The 21,108-nt window shown below is 41.4% G+C and overlaps 2 protein-coding genes across 2 annotated transcripts; one reads left to right on the plus strand and one right to left on the minus strand.

Moving 5' to 3' along the window:
• Positions 1-2,075: 2,075 nt before the first annotated feature.
• On the minus strand, positions 2,076-15,385 carry LOC149284642 (sushi domain-containing protein 6-like). The gene is made up of 5 exons (XM_089496285.1): positions 15,340-15,385; positions 3,539-3,736; positions 3,281-3,419; positions 2,744-3,162; positions 2,076-2,101 (listed from the first exon to the last, which is right to left on the minus strand). The coding sequence occupies exons 1-5, from the start codon at positions 15,383-15,385 to the stop codon at positions 2,076-2,078; spliced, it is 828 nt and encodes a 275-aa protein (XP_089352411.1).
• Positions 15,386-15,414: 29 nt separating this feature from the next.
• LOC149284643 (coiled-coil domain-containing protein 177-like) lies at positions 15,415-17,478 on the plus strand. The gene is made up of 2 exons (XM_089496286.1): positions 15,415-15,924; positions 16,093-17,478. Exons 1-2 carry the CDS (start codon positions 15,415-15,417, stop codon positions 17,476-17,478), a joined length of 1,896 nt encoding a protein of 631 aa, XP_089352412.1.
• Positions 17,479-21,108: the final 3,630 nt, after the last annotated feature.

Consider the following 21,108-nt stretch of genomic DNA (forward strand, 5'->3'; position numbering starts at 1 on the left):
TTACTTGGAATACATCGTTCCAGAAATGCAAGGGTTACGAGCCGTGCCAGGCCAGAGGCAATATGCCGGCGGTGTCCAGCTCCTGTAGTAGAAGGCTACATCCGGCACAGATCTTCAGGATGATACTTAACATGTGCACAATTTCTTATACCTAATTCTTAAGCTCTTGAGACCAGTGGCGTATCCCCCTTCCAAATGTGCTGTGTGTTCTTTGTGGAAGAAGATCAGGGGTCGTTACCAGATGCCATTTACTACTAGCAGGCCACGTGCAGGCCACTGCATGCTCAGCCTCTCTTTATAGCAAATACAGATCCGCATCACCTCATATATTTGAAAGGGCAGTGTTTGAATCCAACACAAAGAGGAAAAAAAAAAAATATTATATATATAAGCAACGCATTGATTACAGCCACAGAGATGCTGGTGGAACAATATTTACAAATGAATGAAGGGTCTGTGATGTTTGATCACTTGTCCTATGTCCTTGCTCCTGAAAATATTGCACATCTGAGTGTGTGAAGTGACATTAATCAGGCACAAAAAAAAAATTTCAATAGAGAAGTTCATCATGTTAATTAAATAAATTGAGTAAACAGTTGTCTGGATGAATAGTAATCACTGCAGTGACAGTCATCTCTCTGGTATCATAATAAAAAAAGAAAGGGAGCCCGCAGCATATACAGACTAGCATACACAATCAATAAATGGCATGCCGGCTTGTGTTGGCCAGGCATCCAGTCAAATGGAGCAAGATCTCCATATAACACACACACTCGCTACTAAAAAAACACCTCAAATAAAAATCTGCTCTCCCACCCATCACTGGTTTGTTTTCTATCTCACACAATCTCTCTGACCATATTTCTTTCTTCTTGGAAAGGAATCAGCAACACATGAAGAGCTAAAGGCCATGTGGAACACCCCTGGGATCCAAGCTGCATGTGCGTTTATATTGTATTATAATAATTATATAATACATTACACACGTATGTGTGTGTATATATATATATATATATATATATATATATATATACACACACACACACACACACACACGTTACCTATATAATCTAATGCAGGGGTAGACAAGGTGCCCGAGACAAGGTTTGTGGAATTCATTTTTCTTATGGGGCATTTAGTCAAAATTATTTCTCAATCAATGTTGCTGCCTACCCCAGGCCTTTAGGATAAAGCACCTGTGATTTCTCTTTCAGGTTTAGTCTTAAAACTTCTGGATTAAATTAAAAAAAAAAAAAATAGTTTTCATTGCTGTCCAGTTGGAGGAACTACCTGTGATGGAACCATTATATTATATCATGTTGTAGAAATATCTTATTTGTATTAATGAATAACCCCATCCTACCTTTGTATGTACGTTTACATACCTCTCCCTCAACCAAAAGAAATATGATTTGTTAACCCATATCCTAAAATAAAATAAGATATATACTCTCCCATGTATTTAAGTTACATGCTGAGCACATCATACTGTCTTCATGGAACACAAATGTGCATGAGGAACTATGGTCAAAGTTTGGGCGAAAACATGGTCTTGGCATGTATTCAAGTCTATAGTGTTCTCCTTGCATCACCTCACTGACTCGAGGACCCTTACCTGGGTACCAGCCTGAGAAGAAGGTCCTCTCCTTGGGATCACAAGGAAATGTGTGTTATCTGTACAAGTGCTAAATATTAATTCACTGGGCCAGCCAAACGCAACTATTAACCAAGTAGGGGACACATGCCAGGCAACAACAGCTACAGCCCCACTTACAGAAGTTATTATATATATATCTGTACTGTATATAGCCTATAATAAAAACACATACATTAAATAGGATTTTAAACATCTGCAAGTGGGGCTCAGACAATCTGTTTCTCTGTGCTCTACATGCATTGCTCAAACTGTGTTATCCACAGTACAAGCGGGAAGTACATTGTCTGCAACTTGCTGGGGCTGGCGAGAGAAACAGAGAGGCACAAACTGTCGGCTCCAGGGCACCTGTGATGAAAAGAAAAGCAAAGCAGGAAGATTGAGGTGATCCCGCAGAGCTGAATGGAGGTCCAGGCCGAGATCAGGCTTCCTTTAGAAGAGGAATATCTGCAGGGAGAATACAAAATGTTCTAAGTGAAGAAACACAGACAATAGGCACATGAAATGCTGCATACAAAAAAAAAATACCAGACAGGAACTTTGCAGAAAGCATTTTGTAGACAATGCAAATGCACAACAGGAAGTAATGAAACAAAAGCAAAATAAATGTCCATATGGACAGCAGAAGAAATGGACAGATGTGGTAAACATGAAACAAATCAGAGCAGATACATACTGCACATGAAGCAACAAACACACACATATCCAGTGACAGGGAAGAAATCAAGTCTGAGAAAAACTCAGAGTACATAGAAAACACTCCACGGCAGTGAAAGTGAGTCACAGACTTGCATCAGACACCTCTCAGGAAACAGACTGTTGAATAGGGTCTAGGCAGTGGGTGGTAACCCTCATATTTAACTTACCGCTTGCCAGTAAGCCTGATGTGCGATATCTATCTAACAGTTCTAAAGCACTAAATGCGATGCAAGCAGAAAGCGTAGGAACACAAACACCACAATTTAGGCACAGGAATCAGAACCAAGAGAGATGCAACAAATGTTAAGACTAAACATGATATTAAAAGCAACATGGGTCACCAGGCATGTTGGGAAGAGCAAGTATTATATACAGCTTCCAAATACTTACCATCTGTATAGTCATCAGAGGAGAGGGAGAGGAGGCTCTGCACATCACTGCTCTCAGAATCTGCTCCTCTCAGAGTCCTGCCTTCTGCTCCAGATACCCATGAAGATGATTCCTGATGGACCATCACAGTCTCTGAGTGCTGTCTGCTGCTCGTTGCACCCTGCATAGTGTGTCCCATAGTTTGGCCGGTAAGATCAGAGCCCCTGGATGTCTGGCCAGTGGATCTAGAGCTGCATGCAGACTGCTGCAGGTCTTGCTCCTCACCTGGGCCCTCCGATAACACTATTTGAACGCGGGAGCTTGCAGATGGAATGCAGTTTCCTGCACTGCCATAGACAGCTTCTTCATAAGAAGGAAGAGCAACCTGCACTCCATCAACCATGATGGACACCTGCTCCCCGGCGACACATGCTTCACGCCTGCAGGAACATTGAAAAAACTATTTCTTTGACCACAGGCAGCAGAAATCAACAAGGTATAGAAAAAACGAACAGCATCACACGGATATGTACATTTTTATAGTTACAATTCCCTCACCTGTTATGATGGAAAGACTTGAGCTTGGGTTGCAGCAGTACAAACAGGACAATGAGAAGCAGTATTAAGGCTACAGAACTGGCGGTAGATGCAACGATAGACAATGTAGGGACCCCAAGGCTGGTGGGTCTATTGGTCTCTAGAACAAAAATGGATGTATTAGTGAAATCCAACATAAAACATATCATCCCTGCAGATGTGGGGAAGAAAGTAGTCCAGCCACGCCGAACCTTACGCTGCAATGTAACCAGTCCCTACCTTGGCCTTGCCTGCAGCTGACTCCCATGGGTGGGTTCCAAGCACCATTCTTGCAGGTCAGGAATTTATAGTCTCCCTTGAGCATGTATCCTTCCGCACAGAAGTATTCAATCACACTTCCTGAGGTTAGCGGCTGATCACAATGCGGAGGGTGACACAGAAACCCACCATTCTCTGGCTCTGGGGGTGGAGGACACACTAAAAAAAAATAAATATATATATATATATATATCAGTTATACAGAAAGTTGAAGCTCAAAGCAAAAAAAAAAAAAACACTAAAATGCTGTAAAACCAATATATCTGTCAATATCCCCTTACGTGGCAGTTACATATATATTTACATATTTTCCAGTTCTGTTTAAAAAAATAAAAGAATGAGGAAGTATAAACACAAAGGAAAGTTTGCTCACATACGTCTTTGCTATCTCACATAACAGATGGCCTGCTCCTTAGGGGCTTCACATTTAGACGGCGTCTCTACGTGACTTCGGCAGCTGAGATCACACAGCAGGCTTTCTGCTCCGAGCGACACAGTCTGGCAGATAAAGCCCATGCACCCGTGTGGTTCAAGCAGCTGAGACACAAAAAGCAACAACTGCCGGAAACCACATTCACACCCATAAACCACGCAATGGCTTACATGCCAGTGTCACGGGGAACAAGTGAAACACAGCAGCAGAGAAACACCCTAAACAGATTCTGACTGCAGATAAGCCACACGCGGCCAGTCTAGTTTGCGCGTTCATAGACCTGCGGTTGTCAGACTCCCAAAGCAAGTAGAATTCTACCCACCGCAGGGAGAAAAGGAATATCAAAGAACTACATATCTTTTGTATCCTTTTTTTATGAAGAGGATGATAGAAAAATGGAACAGCCTCCCAGCAGAAGTGGCAGAGTCTGATATGTTGAGGGAGTCTCACTTTATTTACTTTTACAGGAAACATTTGAAAAGAAAAAAGGAGGCAACTGGAAAAGTAAAATGACCACTGCGAGGTTAATTTAGCCAATGACAGAACATTATAAAAACTGCAGAAAAGGCAGGAAGAGCTGAACGTTTCAAATACTGCAATAGTCGCTTATTGTTTTTCAAGCGAATCATTTGACAAGGTGACAACTAAAGAAACGCTTTTCCCATAATCCCAAAGTTTTATAAATGTAAGAACCAAGAATGAACGAATAATGAACAAGGAATGAACGAATGAAGATGACAATAGCACAGAATATTCAACACTATATAATGAGAGAAGAACGACTGTTATTGGCATATTTTAGCTACTTTCTATTAACCCTTAGCTTTAACGCACGTTACACAATTATGTCGATCTACTTCCCTGCCTGCACTGTTTGGTATACAAGGACAGGTTTTACGTAATTTCATTCTTCTATCTTCTTCAAGCACATTCGTTGCTCAGCTATGGGGATGTTAAAAACACCGAGTACATTAGACTAGAAACAGAGGCAGGGACTTTAAGAAAAGCACAAAACAAAGGGGAACAAAGCATTTGGGGGGAAAAAAAAGAAAAAACAACCGGCAGCTTGCAATTTTTTATTTTTTTTTTAAATAGGGAGATATTTGGTGTAAAGGGTTTACTTCATTAGAGTCAAGATTTTTGGCAGAATATGATACCACGATGTCCAATCGATTTCTCTCCCGACATTATTTCCTTTCGCATCACCACACAAAGGCTGTCGGAACAATCAATAATAAATTAACTTAAATTTCAACCTGTGGACACCTCTACATAGATTTATTCCGTGTATTCAACTTTAAAATGCATAATATGAGAACAAAAAAAAAAAATTAAAATAGTGTCTGGAATTTAAAAATCTTAAATACTACTTTGTCCTGGTTTTTGACAGGTCAAAATATACAAAGAGATACAAATATCTCATCTGTGAGAATTTAGAACTTTTGCAGATTTTTTTTTTTTTTTTTTTAAACATCTATAAAAATATTTGATTATTATTTTTAATTGAAGTTGTATTTTTAAACTGATTTGCAACCTGCTTTAAAATACTATTCAAGATTTTTTTTATTATTACCATTTAATATAATAATTGTTATAATAAAGTAATTATTATTAATTATTTTAATTTATTAAATCAGCTTTTTTAAAAAAAAAAAATCTTAAAGCCACACGGGAATATGGGGTGGAATGTAAAATTATAGAAGTAGGTAACGTCGATACTATATCCACAATACACCCCATCTGTTATACATGGCCACCTGGGCAAGGCTGTTATATCCAAATACAGCCTTAGCACCTTTCTAACACAGAAGCGTAATGCAATACAAAGCTTCGGGTTGATGAATACATGAGGTAGCTACAGCAGAATTACTATGTGACATGAAGCCGGAAAACTGTTCACCGCAGATGAATCCAGGCAGGCTAAAGGCTCGCAAGTCACCATAGGGTCAGCAGTCTCCAGGTTAGCCAGAAGTGTGGCAGAATGAATCATTGAGAAAGGACATATGGTTAAGAGTTAAGTACCGCACTGCATGACTGTCACACTGAATGGAAGGAAGGCATTCCTACTTCCTGATCATATTCATATGCTAATGGAATTTCAGTGTAATCCCCAGACACTGAAAGCAGTCCTTATTCCCCGAGACAGATGGCTGGGTCACTGTCGCAATGAATATTAGATGACCAGATGCATCATTGTGCTCTCGCACAACTGCTGCGATCGGAAATATTTTTGCAGACTGGGACCCTTTTGTGTATCTCATATCTAGACAGTCTCAATCACAGCCAGAGACAGCCAAATACATTACTTAACGATGGGATAGCGCCATTTACTCTATTATCTGCTTTATGAAGCTCTTAAACATACCATTTTATACACTAGCTGTATGCTGACAGCGACACATATAACAGCCTATAAAGCCAATTATTTTCTGATGACAGATTTTTCTGTATGACCAAGCCCACTTGTCTCTGCACCTAAAGGATTTTTTATATAACCTCCCCGGGTCCAGTTTTTAGCCCATGCCCATCTTTTAGCCTTGAAACATGGTGGATGTCCTGCTTGAAATCTGCATACAAACACAACGCAATGCATTGAACCCACAGTGACACCGCGCACAATACATACCATGAAACCCACTCTCTGCAACCACAAAGAACCGTTGTTGATGCGACAGATCATAGATGCCTCAAACAACCCTGCACCAGTTCAACAACAATCACACTTGTCTTATGTAGAACCTAGCACCGCGCTGTCGACCTTTTTGATTTTCGTGATATTTCATGGGATTCGGTCAGCCGGATTTACTACACGTGTAACACTTTGCATACATTCCTTTCTAATTAAAGAATAAAAATTTAAGAATACTACAGTCTTGCATGTAACTTATCTAGTGTTCAATACCCGATAATAGGGCAACCCAAAGGTGTTGATGGTGCTGCCGGATAAAAGGGAGTGTTTTCAGGGACCGATGGAGCAGAGAAGAGAATTCACAGCATCGGGGCATCATGACAAATCCTTGTGGGCAGGAATGACGGTATAACCATCAGCATGAAGGGACAGGTCCTGGTGCAAGAGGATTAAGGCAGACAGGTGCAGTATTGTGGGGGCTTTGCCAGTTTATGTGAGGATTTTCTATCTGATCTGGGCAGATATTGGTAGCCAGGATAACGAACAGCAGAGAGAGATTTTGACTCGGGATGAATAACGGATAAGGACACTTAATCAAGCTAAGGCATTAAAGTGAGGAAAGTCAGGAAATGGGGGCATGAAGACAAGAAGTAATTTGGGCATGCATTACCCTTGTCGTAAGAAAAAGGGTAGAAATATTATATGAAGCACGTGAGGGCTTCATACGAAGTCAGAGGATATCATATGTGACAGAAGTATGACATTCTTACAGCGGAAGGGATATACCAGGCAGCAGGAGGTATAGCCAGGATGCTCACATATACAATATGTATCTTTATTTGCATTGTTCCAACACTTTATGTTTATTGCTAGCCACACTTAGCAGTTGTGGTGATCATAAAGTATGCCAAACAGTCAGGACTTTTCAGTGATAATGGGCATGCGCGCCCTTCTGTTGCAGTAGCAAGTCTTCTTGGAATAATAGCAGTTAAAAAGTACGTACCTGAGCATAGTGCATTCGACAGGAAAAACAGAGTCAGGACCAACCAGAGGGGCAGCCTCGGCCCCCCAGAAGACCAAACTGTACACCAGAGGGGACTATGTGCAGCTACCACCCCACGGTACATCTTTGAGTACCCAAAAAGAGGGAGGATATATCAGAGCATACACTTTCCAGCCTGGGGAAGAAGAAGGGCATTTGTAAGACAGAACCAGGCAACCAAAAAAACATATAGCAGAAATCAGCTAAACACACGACATGTACCACAGGGGAGATTTTTTTACTATGAGGATTGGATGCCATGTGCCCTGATGAGAGCTTATTCTGAACCTTCACCAAGTATTATATGCTTAACTGGTCATACGGCATCCTACTATGTTATAGTTGTGTTATAAAACAAATACACACCACATAAATATGCATACTATACACACACACTGTCAATCACTATGAACTTACACCCCAGAAATGTTTTTTTGCCGTGCTGCCGGAGGTTCTTGATCACCGTCTAGTTTCTGCAGACTCTTCAGCCCTTTATCTAGCAGAAGAAAAAAAAAACACTTTGGTGAGACTGCAAAAAGACACAGCGACAACAAGATGAAGATTACTGCTCCTCCACAAGGTTTCAGAGAATATTTTAATATTTTGCATTTGTACCTATAGATTTTACTTTACTGAGAGGGTGGTAGATAAATGGAACAGTCTCCCAGCAGAAGAGGTGGAGGTTAATACAGTAAGGGAATTTAAACATGCATGGGATAGACAGAAAGCTATCCTCATTATGGGACCAGACCAAGGGACTTGAGTTTGAGTCATTTACATTAGGAAAAAAGGGCAGGTTAGACGCCCGAACGGTTGTTATCTGCCATAGAGTAAGAGTATGCATCAATATTACACTTAGAATACGTTTGCGCAAGCCTATAAAAGCCTGCTAATTCCTTAGAATGGTGTCACTGAACTCAGTATGTTCTCCAGTTTGTGACTTAGGACCGATATCAATGAAACCACCAAGTCAGACCTCCTGCGATCATGTATGTATCCCGTATGTTTACACGTACGTCTTGTGTTTCTAATTGTTTGATTTCCAGCCTCCTATCTATGCGGAAAAGCTTTATAATGGTGTCGTTTTCTAGCACGTGAGAATCTATAAACCAGTAGTTCCAAACCCTAGTCCTCGAGATGCCCAACAGGCAGCTCAATCACTCAGGGTTTGTGACAGATCCATCTGTATGAGTCTGACAGCAACCCGGCACATGTCAGGACAGCCTGTAACCCTGCATTTGTTAAGATCGGGTTTAGACGCTTATCTAATAACGTTTGCATCTCACTTTCAATAAGCAAAAATAAAAACCGGATCCATAACACTGCGGCGATGACTTACTTGTTCCAGGAGGAAAAGCAGCTTCACATTTTACATTGTCCTGCTGTGACCACCTGCCCACAGCAGGGTGGTCCCTGTAGCAAACAATTAATATTTAATGGAAATTTAGAATAAACAGCCCTTAATCTAGATGGCATGCGTGTTTCGCACCTTAGTTAAGTTGCTCACCATGACCAGATCTGCCCTTTAGGGAGATTTAGGGGATTTTCAAAACCACCGGGTTAAAACACGACATTCATCTACCACATTTTACTGAGACAATCCTTTATTTGGGGCAAAACAAGTTTCAAACGCACTTTATTTAAAGGAGAACGGCCACGTTCCTAACCCAGGCTCTAACTCATACACCTATACACAACATTGTTACAGTCTTTGCATTTAGCTTTAACGCAATAAACTAGCTTACCGGCGTTATTTTGTGTTGTATGCGAGATTTGCCATTGGCATCACATGCTAAACTGGTACCCGGACCCACAATATGAGTCCACAAACCGTTTGAAAAGTGGTCCTATCACCATAGCAACCAGTGTCCTTGCTGATGGAACAATTCTTTTGGTTGCTCTAGTCTCAAACTTTGCACCATAATCATTCTATATACACTCTTCCAGGTGTAGCCAGTTTTATACCGGTTTATTGGCTTAATTTCATAACAATTTAACAAATGATCATGTCTCAGAATTGTGACCGAGCTTGGGACCCTCCTCAGAGAACAAATAAATCAAAAGAATACACAGAACATGGTCTTCCACAATACAGATCCCACATGCCCACCAGAATCTGAGGATCCAGGAGACCCCTGATGTGCTTCTCAACCAAGAAGGGCCATCTTGGCCCTTTAAACAGTCAGCACATCAGTAACTTATTCTGACTGTAGTGTTTGTGTTTTGTTCTTAAGGAATGGCTAAAATAGGAAGGCAGTCCTTAAAATCAGCCCCAGGCACCAAACATTCCAAGGCTCTAAACCACACAAACTCCGTATATTGTAATAAATGAGTGGTGGGATCGGATACAGCTGAGCGATCGTTATGTATCAGGAAATGTACCAAATGTAGCAAAATTAAGCTGCCGCTGTTTTCAATATAAAGCCCAGATGACACACACGAGAGAGAGAGAGACCCCCTTCCTAGCCCAATTAGTTTGCCCTGTAGCCCACCGTATACACTTCATGCTACACATTAAATAATATATAGGGACCTCTTTATCCCGGCTTCCTGTCCTTGTAAAAGATCGCTTCTCTTTTGTTTACTTCCCCTCGAATCAAACGTAGCAGCGTCTATACGCCTCCCTCCCCCATTGCCTTTCTCTACTTCCTGAAACGCCTCGTATCATATATACACATACATATGTAAATATATAAACACATATACATACGTGTATATACAGTCAATGTTACATATGTACAGTATGGAGTGCCAGCTCGGCCCTGTGTTTACAGGAGGCTACACTGCGGTATATGGTATCGCTTCCTGTTTCTCTGTCCCTTTACTCCCATATACAGACAGCGGTATATGCCGCCGCCCCCCCACACATTCCGCTTTGTATACATATAACCCACTCACCGGTATGTCCCGGGGCACCGAGCAGACCACCCGCTCCCTGCACAGCTCCAGGACACGATATCGGCGAGACGGAAGCCGGTCCTGCTCTCGGTGGTTCGGAAGCTGCCTGGTCTTGTTCTCAGCGCGGAAGTGACGTCAGGGCACTGTGTGGGACACTCCGGAAGTGGCCCTCCTATACAAAGCATTCATAATAAGGAAGCAGGAAACGTGTTAGTGTTCATTTCCATAACAGTGCTCATTTCAATTCAATGGCACAGGGAGGGCCCGAGCCCACAGAGGACACATAAGACACACGTATGCACAGACACCGATACCTGTGAGCATGAAAGCCACTGTCTCAATAGACGTTACCGTTCAGGATAGGCAGTGGGCCCAGCAATGGAGGAAAGCCAAGAAACAGTACAATGTATCCAGTCCCAACAGCCAAGACTGTCACATAATAACTAATACGGACTATGGCTAGAAATGTCACTGTATCAAGATATGTTACAATTGCTTGGCTCTCTGCCCGGTTTACAGGGATCTCCCGATTATCAGGGACTTTACAACAGATATATACAATTAGAAGAATATACACACACATATAATCTATATATATTATATATATATATATATATATATATATATATATACATACATACATATATATTTCGTCAAACAATAGATCTTCTCACACATGATTACTTTTAAACACAAAATTATATTTTAGAAAACCCTTGATGACATTTTCCTTCACTGAGAAGAACCCTTCAGGTCCGAGTCATATATCGGGTTCCTTAGCATACTCTACATGGACCTTTTGCTGACAGAATAGACATAAAGGAGCAAAGCTCTCAACTGGCTCTGGTTGTGAAACGTTAAAGGTCCAGGTATGCAGGAATGTTCCTGTATGAACGCAGTAATGTTCTTCATGGAAAGGACATTTCTTCCACAGTATCAAGCCAGAGTGTCCACATTGTCACATTTACTCTGTTGATGATGATGAGGTGGTGACCATCTGGAAGCACTTCTAGTCTTTGGTTCCTTCTACAAAAGATTTCATGGTAAGAGCTACTTTGCTATCTCATATGATGTTGGTAGCTCCAATCTCTTCTAGATGGCACTTGTAAGGTTTAATGTCCTGTTTATTAATCCAGGCCATGGACCTCAATGGTTGCATAGATTGATCCAGGGAGCAGCCACATAGAGCAGCATGGTCCCTCTTACACAAACCTATTTACAGAATGCTACAAAGATATTGCCTGAAATAACCGTATATTGATGATTTCTTTTCTTTTATTTGTCAGGGTGCAGAATCAGACTTAACACAGTTTATTGAGTCTCTGAATCACATTGATAGCTGGATTCACTTCACAACCCATTGAAGAAAGGAAGAAATCAACTTCCTGGACACCCATCTACTTTAAATAAAGCTAGAGTGTTTGGGAAGAGTACAGATATAACCATAACTTTGTGTCTGAATATTTTTTTTGCACCCTTTTTTATTAGAGTGTTATCCTACCCTTGACTTACTTTATGAGAGCTGAGAGATTTAGCGAAAAGGTTTATGATTTAAATAGCATATAAATGGCAGTGACGTGGATCATGCAATCAAAATACGAACCATCCATAAAAAAAAAGAGAAATAAAATCAGGCTTGTGATCGCATGATGACAAAAATATTCAACTGAATATTCCTGTTTTAATGACACCTCCAGCCATAAACATTTAATTCAGTAATTCCAAAGAGGGGTTACAACTGCTCAGTGTTTCACCAGGTTTCATCACTCAGATACCAAAGCTCATATGTCATTTACATGATTTGAATGCCCTTGTGGACTCTTAAAGGCAAGACAATCCGGTAATTTGAAGAACACTTTTTACAGAGTAATCCATAAAGATGATAAAAGTATGGTTCCTGTACATGACTGGGGTCAGTTTGGACACAGTCTTTCTTCCTGTGGAGTAATGGATATTGATCATGTTCCAGTTTGTCCTATTCGAGCAAAACAAAAACAAGCTCAATGGATTCACACATTAATTACTTTTCACCATAATGGAGTGAACAATGAGTATAACTTGTTTAGAACCCTCATAGCTTACTTCTTTATAATCCTTTATTTTTAGGATAAGGATATAAATTCTCCTGATTAGATACTTTAACAGTTCTTTAGTCATATTTTACCTCCTTTTATCTTCTTTGTTCAACATTTACTATGTAGAGCTAAGTGAAGCCAAACCTTTGGAAATTCAATTAAAATCCCACGCAGAACGTACGTAAAGATTACACAGAGTTTGTTGTTTATAGCATTAAGGACTCTTCTTGTCCAAGTACTTTGATAGATATGTAATTCTAAGTGGATAGGTATTTGCTTTTCCAGAATGCCAGAAAGGCCATTTTGCAAACAAATATACGAGGAGCTAAGCAAAGTACCACTATCATGTATGGTGATCAAAACAGAGACAGAGGCTGTTTCTAATAATAATACAATCTTTTATCAAAAAGCTTCAATAACTTCAATAGACTTTTCTGCTGGATCCAGATAGTGTGGAGTGATATGAATGAGTATGTGTGAATAAGTGTCGGCAAATGAGTGAATAAATATGTGTGAATGAGTATGTATATATATATATATATATATATATATATATATATATATATATATATATATATATATGTATTTTTAAGTGTGTGATAGCATGGATGTGGAAGTGGGGGGCAAAGATAGCACAGGTAGGCTGTTTGGGGTAAAGATGGCACAGACCTCGGTACTATGTTTCCATGTGATGACTGGGGACGAGCCCCACGGACAGGGCATCTGAACAACTAAAACTGGCCCTGACTGCGACAAGCATGCCTGTTTCGGGTCACTCGCCAGACCCGCACCATTGATTTACTATGCAAGTGACAAAGTATTGTGCTCCTGCCCTGGGCGTGAGGACATCTCACATTAGGGTCAGAAGGAGAGAAGGCTGCTCTGACTCGGGGGGGGGGGGGGGGGGTTTGGTGTTGTGGAGGGCGTGATTGCATGCTAGGGAGAATGGCAGTGGAGGGGTCGCCCAAGCAAATACTTGCCCAGGGTCCAATCAATAGATATAATGCATATATGGATTATTTTACATTTGGGTACACTGTACTCTTGTCCATTACTGATATGGGCTATAAATTCGTGTGATTGGACCATTGTGATCTTTAAAACCTGATGTGGCTACAGTGGGATTTGAGCAATCTCTAGGACATGTCACAGCTTTATCTACTTATTTGTTGCACTAGATTGATTCTTGTGGCCCTTGGAATGTGATACAAATCCTTGGCTGATGGTTTTTTGAGTGTCCTACCTATTGGGACTTTATAAACTCTGTGAAGCTCTGGGAAACTTCTGCATGGTCCAATCATTGGATTGTTTTACTGGGCATTTATGTTGGGTTGATGTATTTTAGTAACTATATTTCACATTATTTCATTTCTGTACATTTCTTGGTGGATGCCGAAGGTGAGTGACAACGGCAGTTGTGTTACTCCCGGTATGTCAAGACATGTTTAAATCACTTTGTACAAATTTAGATAATTTCGGTTAATGCGTTAAAAGCACTGAAGGTGTGTAAAATTTTAACAGTTCAGTTCTTGTGCATTTTCGATTCATTTGTAATTCTAATTTAATCAGACTCCATCAGCCATCTCTTATGGACCCACTTTAACATAAGCCCTGCTTTCACAATGCCTCTTGGTGCAAGGTACATCAATTCTGAGAGGGTAGTAGATAAATGACACAATCTCCCAGCAGAAGCAGTAAAGATTAATACGAGTAGGGATTTCAAACATACATGGGATAGGAATATGTGTCCTGAATCTAAGAGAAGACCAAGGACTGATTACAGTTTGAGTCTTTACATTAGGAAAACATGGGCAGACTAGATGGTCCTCATCTGCCGTCAAATTCTATGTTTCTAATTCCTTTATTTTCTATGAATTTGCATGTATTCCCCTGTTGCCTTTCTCAGGCTGTTCCAATAACAGCACCCCCTCCCTCCCTTTGTCGATTTGTGCAGCCATTCCTTTTCCCTCCCTCCTCCCATTCATTGTCTGTTCTGCGCATTTGCACCCCTCCCACCGATCCCTGGCTGCTTTGGATGAACTGCATCCATTCTGTTTTAGATTTCTGGCTGCTCCTTCCTTCTTCCTCCCACCGTCTGATTCCTGGCTATTCTATTTAAATACCCCCTCCTGCCCTGACCCTGGCTGTTCTCTATATCCCCCCCCTCCCCTGACATCTGGTTGCTGTCCACCACTGTAGTGCTGAACTCTGGTGATACCCACGCCCTGGAGCTTAGCTTGTGGTGAGTAACAGATCGTACCTCGTTATACACATGCAATAGCGTACTGATCACCCATATCCATAGAATTAAACATGATTTCAGGTCTGCATTAAGTGTTATATGTATGCAGGAAAATGAGGACATCCTCTCTGCCCCTCACCCAGACAGCAGTGCTTTATTCTAACAAATCCTGCATAGCAGTAAATACAGGAGCCGCTGACTGTGCTGATGTAAATTGAGAGTAGCGACACAGCATATTTGTAAGGAGACCTGATTTAGAACCAATGGCCCTGAGCGCTGTATCCTGTAGCTGTCTTTCAACAGTCCTTTAAACTGCTTTAAATGTGGGTCGGCACAAAACCCAATGAAACCCTTGCTTTGATGTGTATAAACCATGTTTGGGCACCTCTTATGTGCCTCTTCCTGGCTGTGTGTAAATTGTATGAATATGCTACATTGCCCACCTCCTACCCATTTCTCACAAACATCATCATTTAAGCAGAGGACCATGCTGATACTAAGTCTTTCCTCCAGGAATGATGACAGAGCCCATAGAGGATCCAGGAGGACAAGAATTGTCTGGAGGGGCTTCTGGACGTCAAAGAGAGCACTCACCTATGCTACACCTAGATCTTTATAACTTTGAAAGTCCAGATGCAGAGGGAAGCCGTTACGTACTGACAAGTCCCCGCTCGCTAGAGGCTTGTGCTCGCTGTATGGTAAAGCCCGTGGAACTACTGGCCAGGAGCCTGTCTGATTTGGTACGAGAGGCACCGGGGCGATCTATGCGAGTGGCTACTGGTCTTTGTGAAGTTTATGAGATAGAGAGGCAAAGGAAACTGAAGATGTGCCGGGAGGAGAGAGAAAGGATTATTCGGCAAGAAAAGAGGCGGATTTTACCATTGGTACTTAGCAACACAATTGGTTCCCCATCGACTTCAAAAGGACCATCAAGGGCAGAACCTAACAGTGGAAACATTGCCCACAGGTTTGATTCTCCACCATCTGTAGGCTGCCAAAGAAAAAATACCCCTCCCTCTAAGGACGTAGTTAGAACAGAAACTCCTCCCTCAAAGGGCCCCAAAAAGAGCAATTCTCCCAATGCCAAGGGCTCCCAGAAATGCCACACACCAGTATCCAAGAAACAAAAGAGTGACCCTTCACTTACCACCAATGCACAAAGTAATGATCCTTTAGTTTCCACTGATCCTGTACAGACTGTTCCCCCAAAGAATAAGAGCCAATCACTGGACTCGTTGCAGAAAGTGAGGGATGGAGCCTCTACCAAAACATCCTCTGAGTCTGCGGCTTCATCGTATAGTGGAGATAGTGGCCGAGCCAGAGCAGCAGAATTCCTTCAGAGTCCACGAACCTTGGAGACTGTGAATTCACTGTTGGGAAGGAGCTTCAGTCTTGGAGATCTGAGCCACTCACCCCAAACAACCAAGAAAGTGGACAAGATGGTGAAAGAGGTGAAGAAGAAGGGTATTCAAGAGTTGCCAAAGAGGGACAAGAAAATTGCAGCCATTATGATTGCCAAGCATGAGGAGGAAAATATCAGAAATGAGCAACGTTACTGGGCTCATCTGCAATGGGACAGGCAGCGAAGAAGCTCCGAACTAAGAAAGGAGCAAGAGGAAAAGGAAAGGCAGAGGTATCTACTTCAAGGACAGAGACTGTGGGAATCACAAGTAAAGAATCGGTGTAACAGAATTTCTGTTGACGAGCTGAATGCTTCCTCCCTGACACAAAGCAGAAGCTTGGTACAGTTGGAGAAATGGAGTGAACAGCCTCAAGAACTGGATAAACGCAAGAAAGGGAAGTCGGAGAAAACCAAAGTGGAAGGTAAGCAAAAGAAGACCCATCAAGAAGAATATGAGAAGAAAGAGGCTGAGGAACAGGAAGGGGGGGAACTTCTGGAAAAGCTTCTCACAGCTCAACAGAAGAAGCAGGAGAACGTTGAGAAGCTGCAGATTAATAAATGCGCACAAAACAAACTGGAAAATTTGAAGCACCAGGTCGTACTACAGGAGCTGCTACAGAAGGAGGAATCAGAGAATGAAGAGCTTAGGAAGAGTCTTGAGCACAATCTCCAAAAAGCCCAAGAGAACGTGGAACATCTGATGGAAAAAAAACAGCAAGAGATAAAGAACAAGGCTCGACGGGAAGAATTACAGATCTTGAGAGCCAGGCAGGCAGCAGAAAGGCGAGAGATGGAGCGCAGGGAACATTTGCAAGAGCTTGCTAAAACTGCTGAGAGGAGGCTGCAGCATGCAGCACAGGTGGCCGAGGAGGTAGTACAACACAAAGCAAGGAAAGCTGTAGAGGCCAGACTGGAGAAGGAAAAGATACAGAGAGAGAACCGGCAGAGGGTGCAGAAGAATGAGGAGATAAAGAGACAGGAACTACTTATGTCCATAGAGAAGAAGTTGGAGCGCAGTGAACAAATATGCAAGGAAAAGCAAACTGTACTTGACAATGCTCGCTCGGTGGCCAGAGCCTCCTTCAACATCCGGGAGAGGGTGCGAGCCGAGACAAACACACGTACCTTTGATAAGATGGCTCTGGAAGCTGAATTATATTCCAACATTAACAAAAAATGAGGCACTGAAATAGCACCAAATCTGGTCCCTACTCGGGTCGCTGTCTAATTTATTACATAATTACTGACCTCTGTTCACACGAATTAGCAGTACTAAAAGTATTGTAAATGGATTGACCTTGCTGCGTTCAATATCAAGCGCAGAACTTTCTCATGGATCTCCTCATAAATGTGTTTCTTACGTTCCTCTTAGATGTGTTTCTTACATGCCATTTAATGCATTTATTCCTACTTCATGTCTCTATACCCTCATGGGGCCAGAGATATTTTCAGATGCAAAGAACTCAGGAAAAGTTAACTTATTCGGGGTTCTAAATGAATTTTCCATCAATTCCATATGGTCCTACGATTAGATAGCAATAGATTATATTTGTTCATTTTGTTTACTATTGTTTGTAAGTGTAACATTTTACATTTTCTGTTACAGTGGACTGGAACAAACACAAAGTTGATATAAAACACCAATGACGATTGGGGCTACTTTTTCTACTATTACTACTTTTTCCCCAAGTTGGTTTCTTGTAAACTTATTGTTGGAACATTTGGCTCTAAAGATATAAATTAGATTTTTACCCAATTTGGCGGAGACATTAATTACTCTAAAAAAAATAAAAAAAGCTAATATACTACTTTAAAGTAGAAAACATAAATATATAATATATGCTGATTTTGTGTAAAAATCATAATATGGTTGGCAAGTGGGATACGACTTTAGAGCTAGCGAGTGATTGGCTGGCCTGGAATTAGGCAAATGTGGGCCGCAGGCTGACATTTCCCCATTACTCCGGATCTGGTGTTGCAGTGTGCGCCCGCCAGCTAGGTATGCCTGCCGGGCCCTGGCCATTGGTAGGCAGAAGTGTTTGCGCTTGAACCTTTGGGGTGATGGCGCTAATAGACAGTTTACTGACTGTGGTTAGTCTAAGAAAATGTTGACGTTTCTTGGCCAAGGACTGCAAATCATTCTTTATACATTAGGCAGGTTTCAAGATATTCTCTTTTTAATTTTAGAAAAGGATGCTGATTGGTTAAAAGGGAATTTTGGACGGGTACTCCAAATCAATGACCTGTAATTAGCTAGCAGGGCAGTTTGGAAAGCTGGACATGGACAGTTAGGTTTTACACAAAGACATACTGCAAGGGGTTAAATGTTGCTTCCTAGAAATGAAAATGGTAATTTAGTTTATTTTTTGAAAAATCAGGGATTTTGAGATTCAAGGAAAACAGGGTATTTTTGTGGGTCTTTGAGGAGGAGCTGGAGGCAGATAGTAGGGTCAGCATTTCAGGAAAGGTGACATGGGGGGCATGGTATCCGTTTTGGAGAGTGTTTAAGGCTGGTCAACCAAAATGGTGACTGCTTTGCAGGGTAAAAGTTATGGATCTCAATGTGTACAGCCTGGAGGAAAGGAGAGAGAGGGGATGTGATAGAAACATTTAAATACTTCAAGGGGTTTAACAAAGTACAGGAGGGAATATTATTTCAAAGGAGGAGAAATGTTACAACAAGAGGTCATAATCTAAAACTTTTACTTTGCTGACGGGGTGGTAGATTAATGGAACGGCCTCCCATCAGAAGGGGTAGAAGCTGCTACAGTGACATACAAATAGGTACAACTATGATTTATATTGCTACACCCAGGGGCGTACCAAGAGTATTTGGCACCTGGGGCGGATACTGTATGTGGCACCCCCCCCCAGACACACACACTTTAAAACTGCATAGCTTCTATCATTAGGCAAACATTAACAACATAACTGTTATTATTATATACTGAAGCAAACATTGACAGTGGTATAGGATTACTGTTATCATTATATACTTTGGCAGACATTAACAGTGGTACAGGATAACTGTTATCATTATATACTGAGGCACGCACTGACGGTGGTACAGCATAATACCTATCACTATATACTAAGGCAAACATTGACGGGGGTACAGCATTACACCTATCACTTTATACTGAGGAAAACATTGACAGGGGTACAGCATAACACCTGTCACTATATACTGAGGCACACATTGACAGGGGTACAGCATAATCCCTATCACTATACATTGAGCCAGACATTGACAATAATGCAGCATAACACCTATCACTTTATACTAAGCCAAACATTGATGTGGTCTAGGCCTACCACTTCAGTGCCTGGCTTAGTATATAGCTGTAATGCACTGAAATGAAAATTCTGGCCCGAAATTGAAAATCCAGCATTCACTTGGCCAAAACCGAAAACGACACCCCCCCCCCCCACACACCTTTAAAAACAAAAACAAAACACTTTTATTAAAAGTAAGTAACACACCAAAATAAGACAAAAAAATAAACAGCAATATTAATATTGTTAACAGCAATGACAATCCTATCATGCATACCCAGGTTCCAGCATGTACTGACTTAGCATGCCCAGGTTATAGCATGAACTGGCTGCCTGGGCATGATAGGAGTGTGATTGCTGTTATATATATATATGATTGCTATTAATATTATTATTGAATTTTTCTGTCCAATTTTGGTATGTTACTTACTTTTAATAAAAGTGCGCTTGGACCAAAATTAAACCGCTCCCCGCTAGGTACGCTACTGGCAACACCTATGCACTTGCACCAAATTCCATTTCTTTATTTCATTGTGACCATCTACTTTATACACAAATTCCCATGTAACGCTTAGAGAAAGTCTGTTGTTTTGGGGAGAATGTTATTGTACAAATGTATTTTATTTTATGCACGTTATGCAATTCACCAAAGAGGTGTGGATAGCAGTGTCATGAATGTTTTCTTTATACTGAGATATTTGTAGCCTATAACCCCGTTATTATTCGAATGCATCGCTAAACTAGCAAATGGTTAAAGTTATATGTGAGCACTTGGAAAGAATGCATGTAAAGAATCAACAATATGCGGACAGTTGCTATTATTGTTACATATACATTTCTGTCACCATCCTTTGTGTGTACGCAGTTTGTAACCCTCTTATGGATCATAGAATTAGTTGACATGTAACTGGCTCTGTACTGGTTTCTGTGTAATAGTAGCCTCATGCGACGCATGCAGCCCGGTGTTCCTACGATGGGTGGACTGGGAATTCAAATGAGGCACGCTACCGTTGGAGGGTGATGACATACGTTAGCCATATGCTACGTTCCTACGCTCTCCCAAGGTGTGTCCTTGTGTATCCAGTAGTCAGTAAAGGTAAGCGGCACCATAGGGGTCCTGGCCACCATGCAATTTATCCCAGTTTGCCAGATGGCCAGCATGGGTCTGGTTTCTACAACTCGGTGGGACAGGCTGTGTGCAAAGCAACAGTGAGAAAACGAGTGGAGGAGTTTATTTCAAAAGAGGAGGAACAAGAGGTCGTAATCTAAAACTAGAGAGTCAGAGGCTTAGATAAGGAAGTGTTAGATTTAGATATAAGCATTAGATCCTAAATCTAAGATAAGACCTGATTAGGGTGGATCTTTATCTCGGGAAAAACCAGAGTAGATTGGCCGAATAGTTCTTATCTGACATCAGATTCCAAGTTTCTGTAACTTTTCTGTCATCTCCAAAGCAGTCTTGCAGTTGTGATCTGATGACCTGAGAGCCATTTGGTTGCCCAGCCGAAACATTACAAAAGCCTGCACAAAAAGG

This window comes from Sceloporus occidentalis, unplaced genomic scaffold, assembly GCF_023333645.1.
Source record: "Sceloporus occidentalis isolate IW3139 unplaced genomic scaffold, rSceOcc1.0.p SCAF_89, whole genome shotgun sequence".
NCBI classification, from domain to species: domain Eukaryota; kingdom Metazoa; phylum Chordata; class Lepidosauria; order Squamata; family Phrynosomatidae; genus Sceloporus; species Sceloporus occidentalis.

Bases quoted from the DNA above. Each gene is read 5' to 3' on its own strand.
- LOC149284643 (XM_089496286.1), top strand. From the start codon at position 15,415: ATGACAGAGCCCATAGAGGATCCAGGAGGACAAGAATTGTCTGGAGGG. The intron at 15,925-16,092 runs GTTAGAACAGAA...GATCCTGTACAG, and splicing joins CCCCTCCCTCTAAGGACGTA to ACTGTTCCCCCAAAGAATAA.
- LOC149284642 (XM_089496285.1), bottom strand. From the start codon at position 15,385: ATGGTCCTCTGCTTAAATGATGATGTTTGTGAGAAATGGGTAGGAG. The intron at 3,737-15,339 runs GTGGGCAATGTA...ATTTTTTTTTAG, and splicing joins TTGTGAGAAATGGGTAGGAG to TGTGTCCTCCACCCCCAGAG. The intron at 3,420-3,538 runs GTAGGGACTGGT...TTTTTGTTCTAG, and splicing joins CAGCTGCAGGCAAGGCCAAG to AGACCAATAGACCCACCAGC.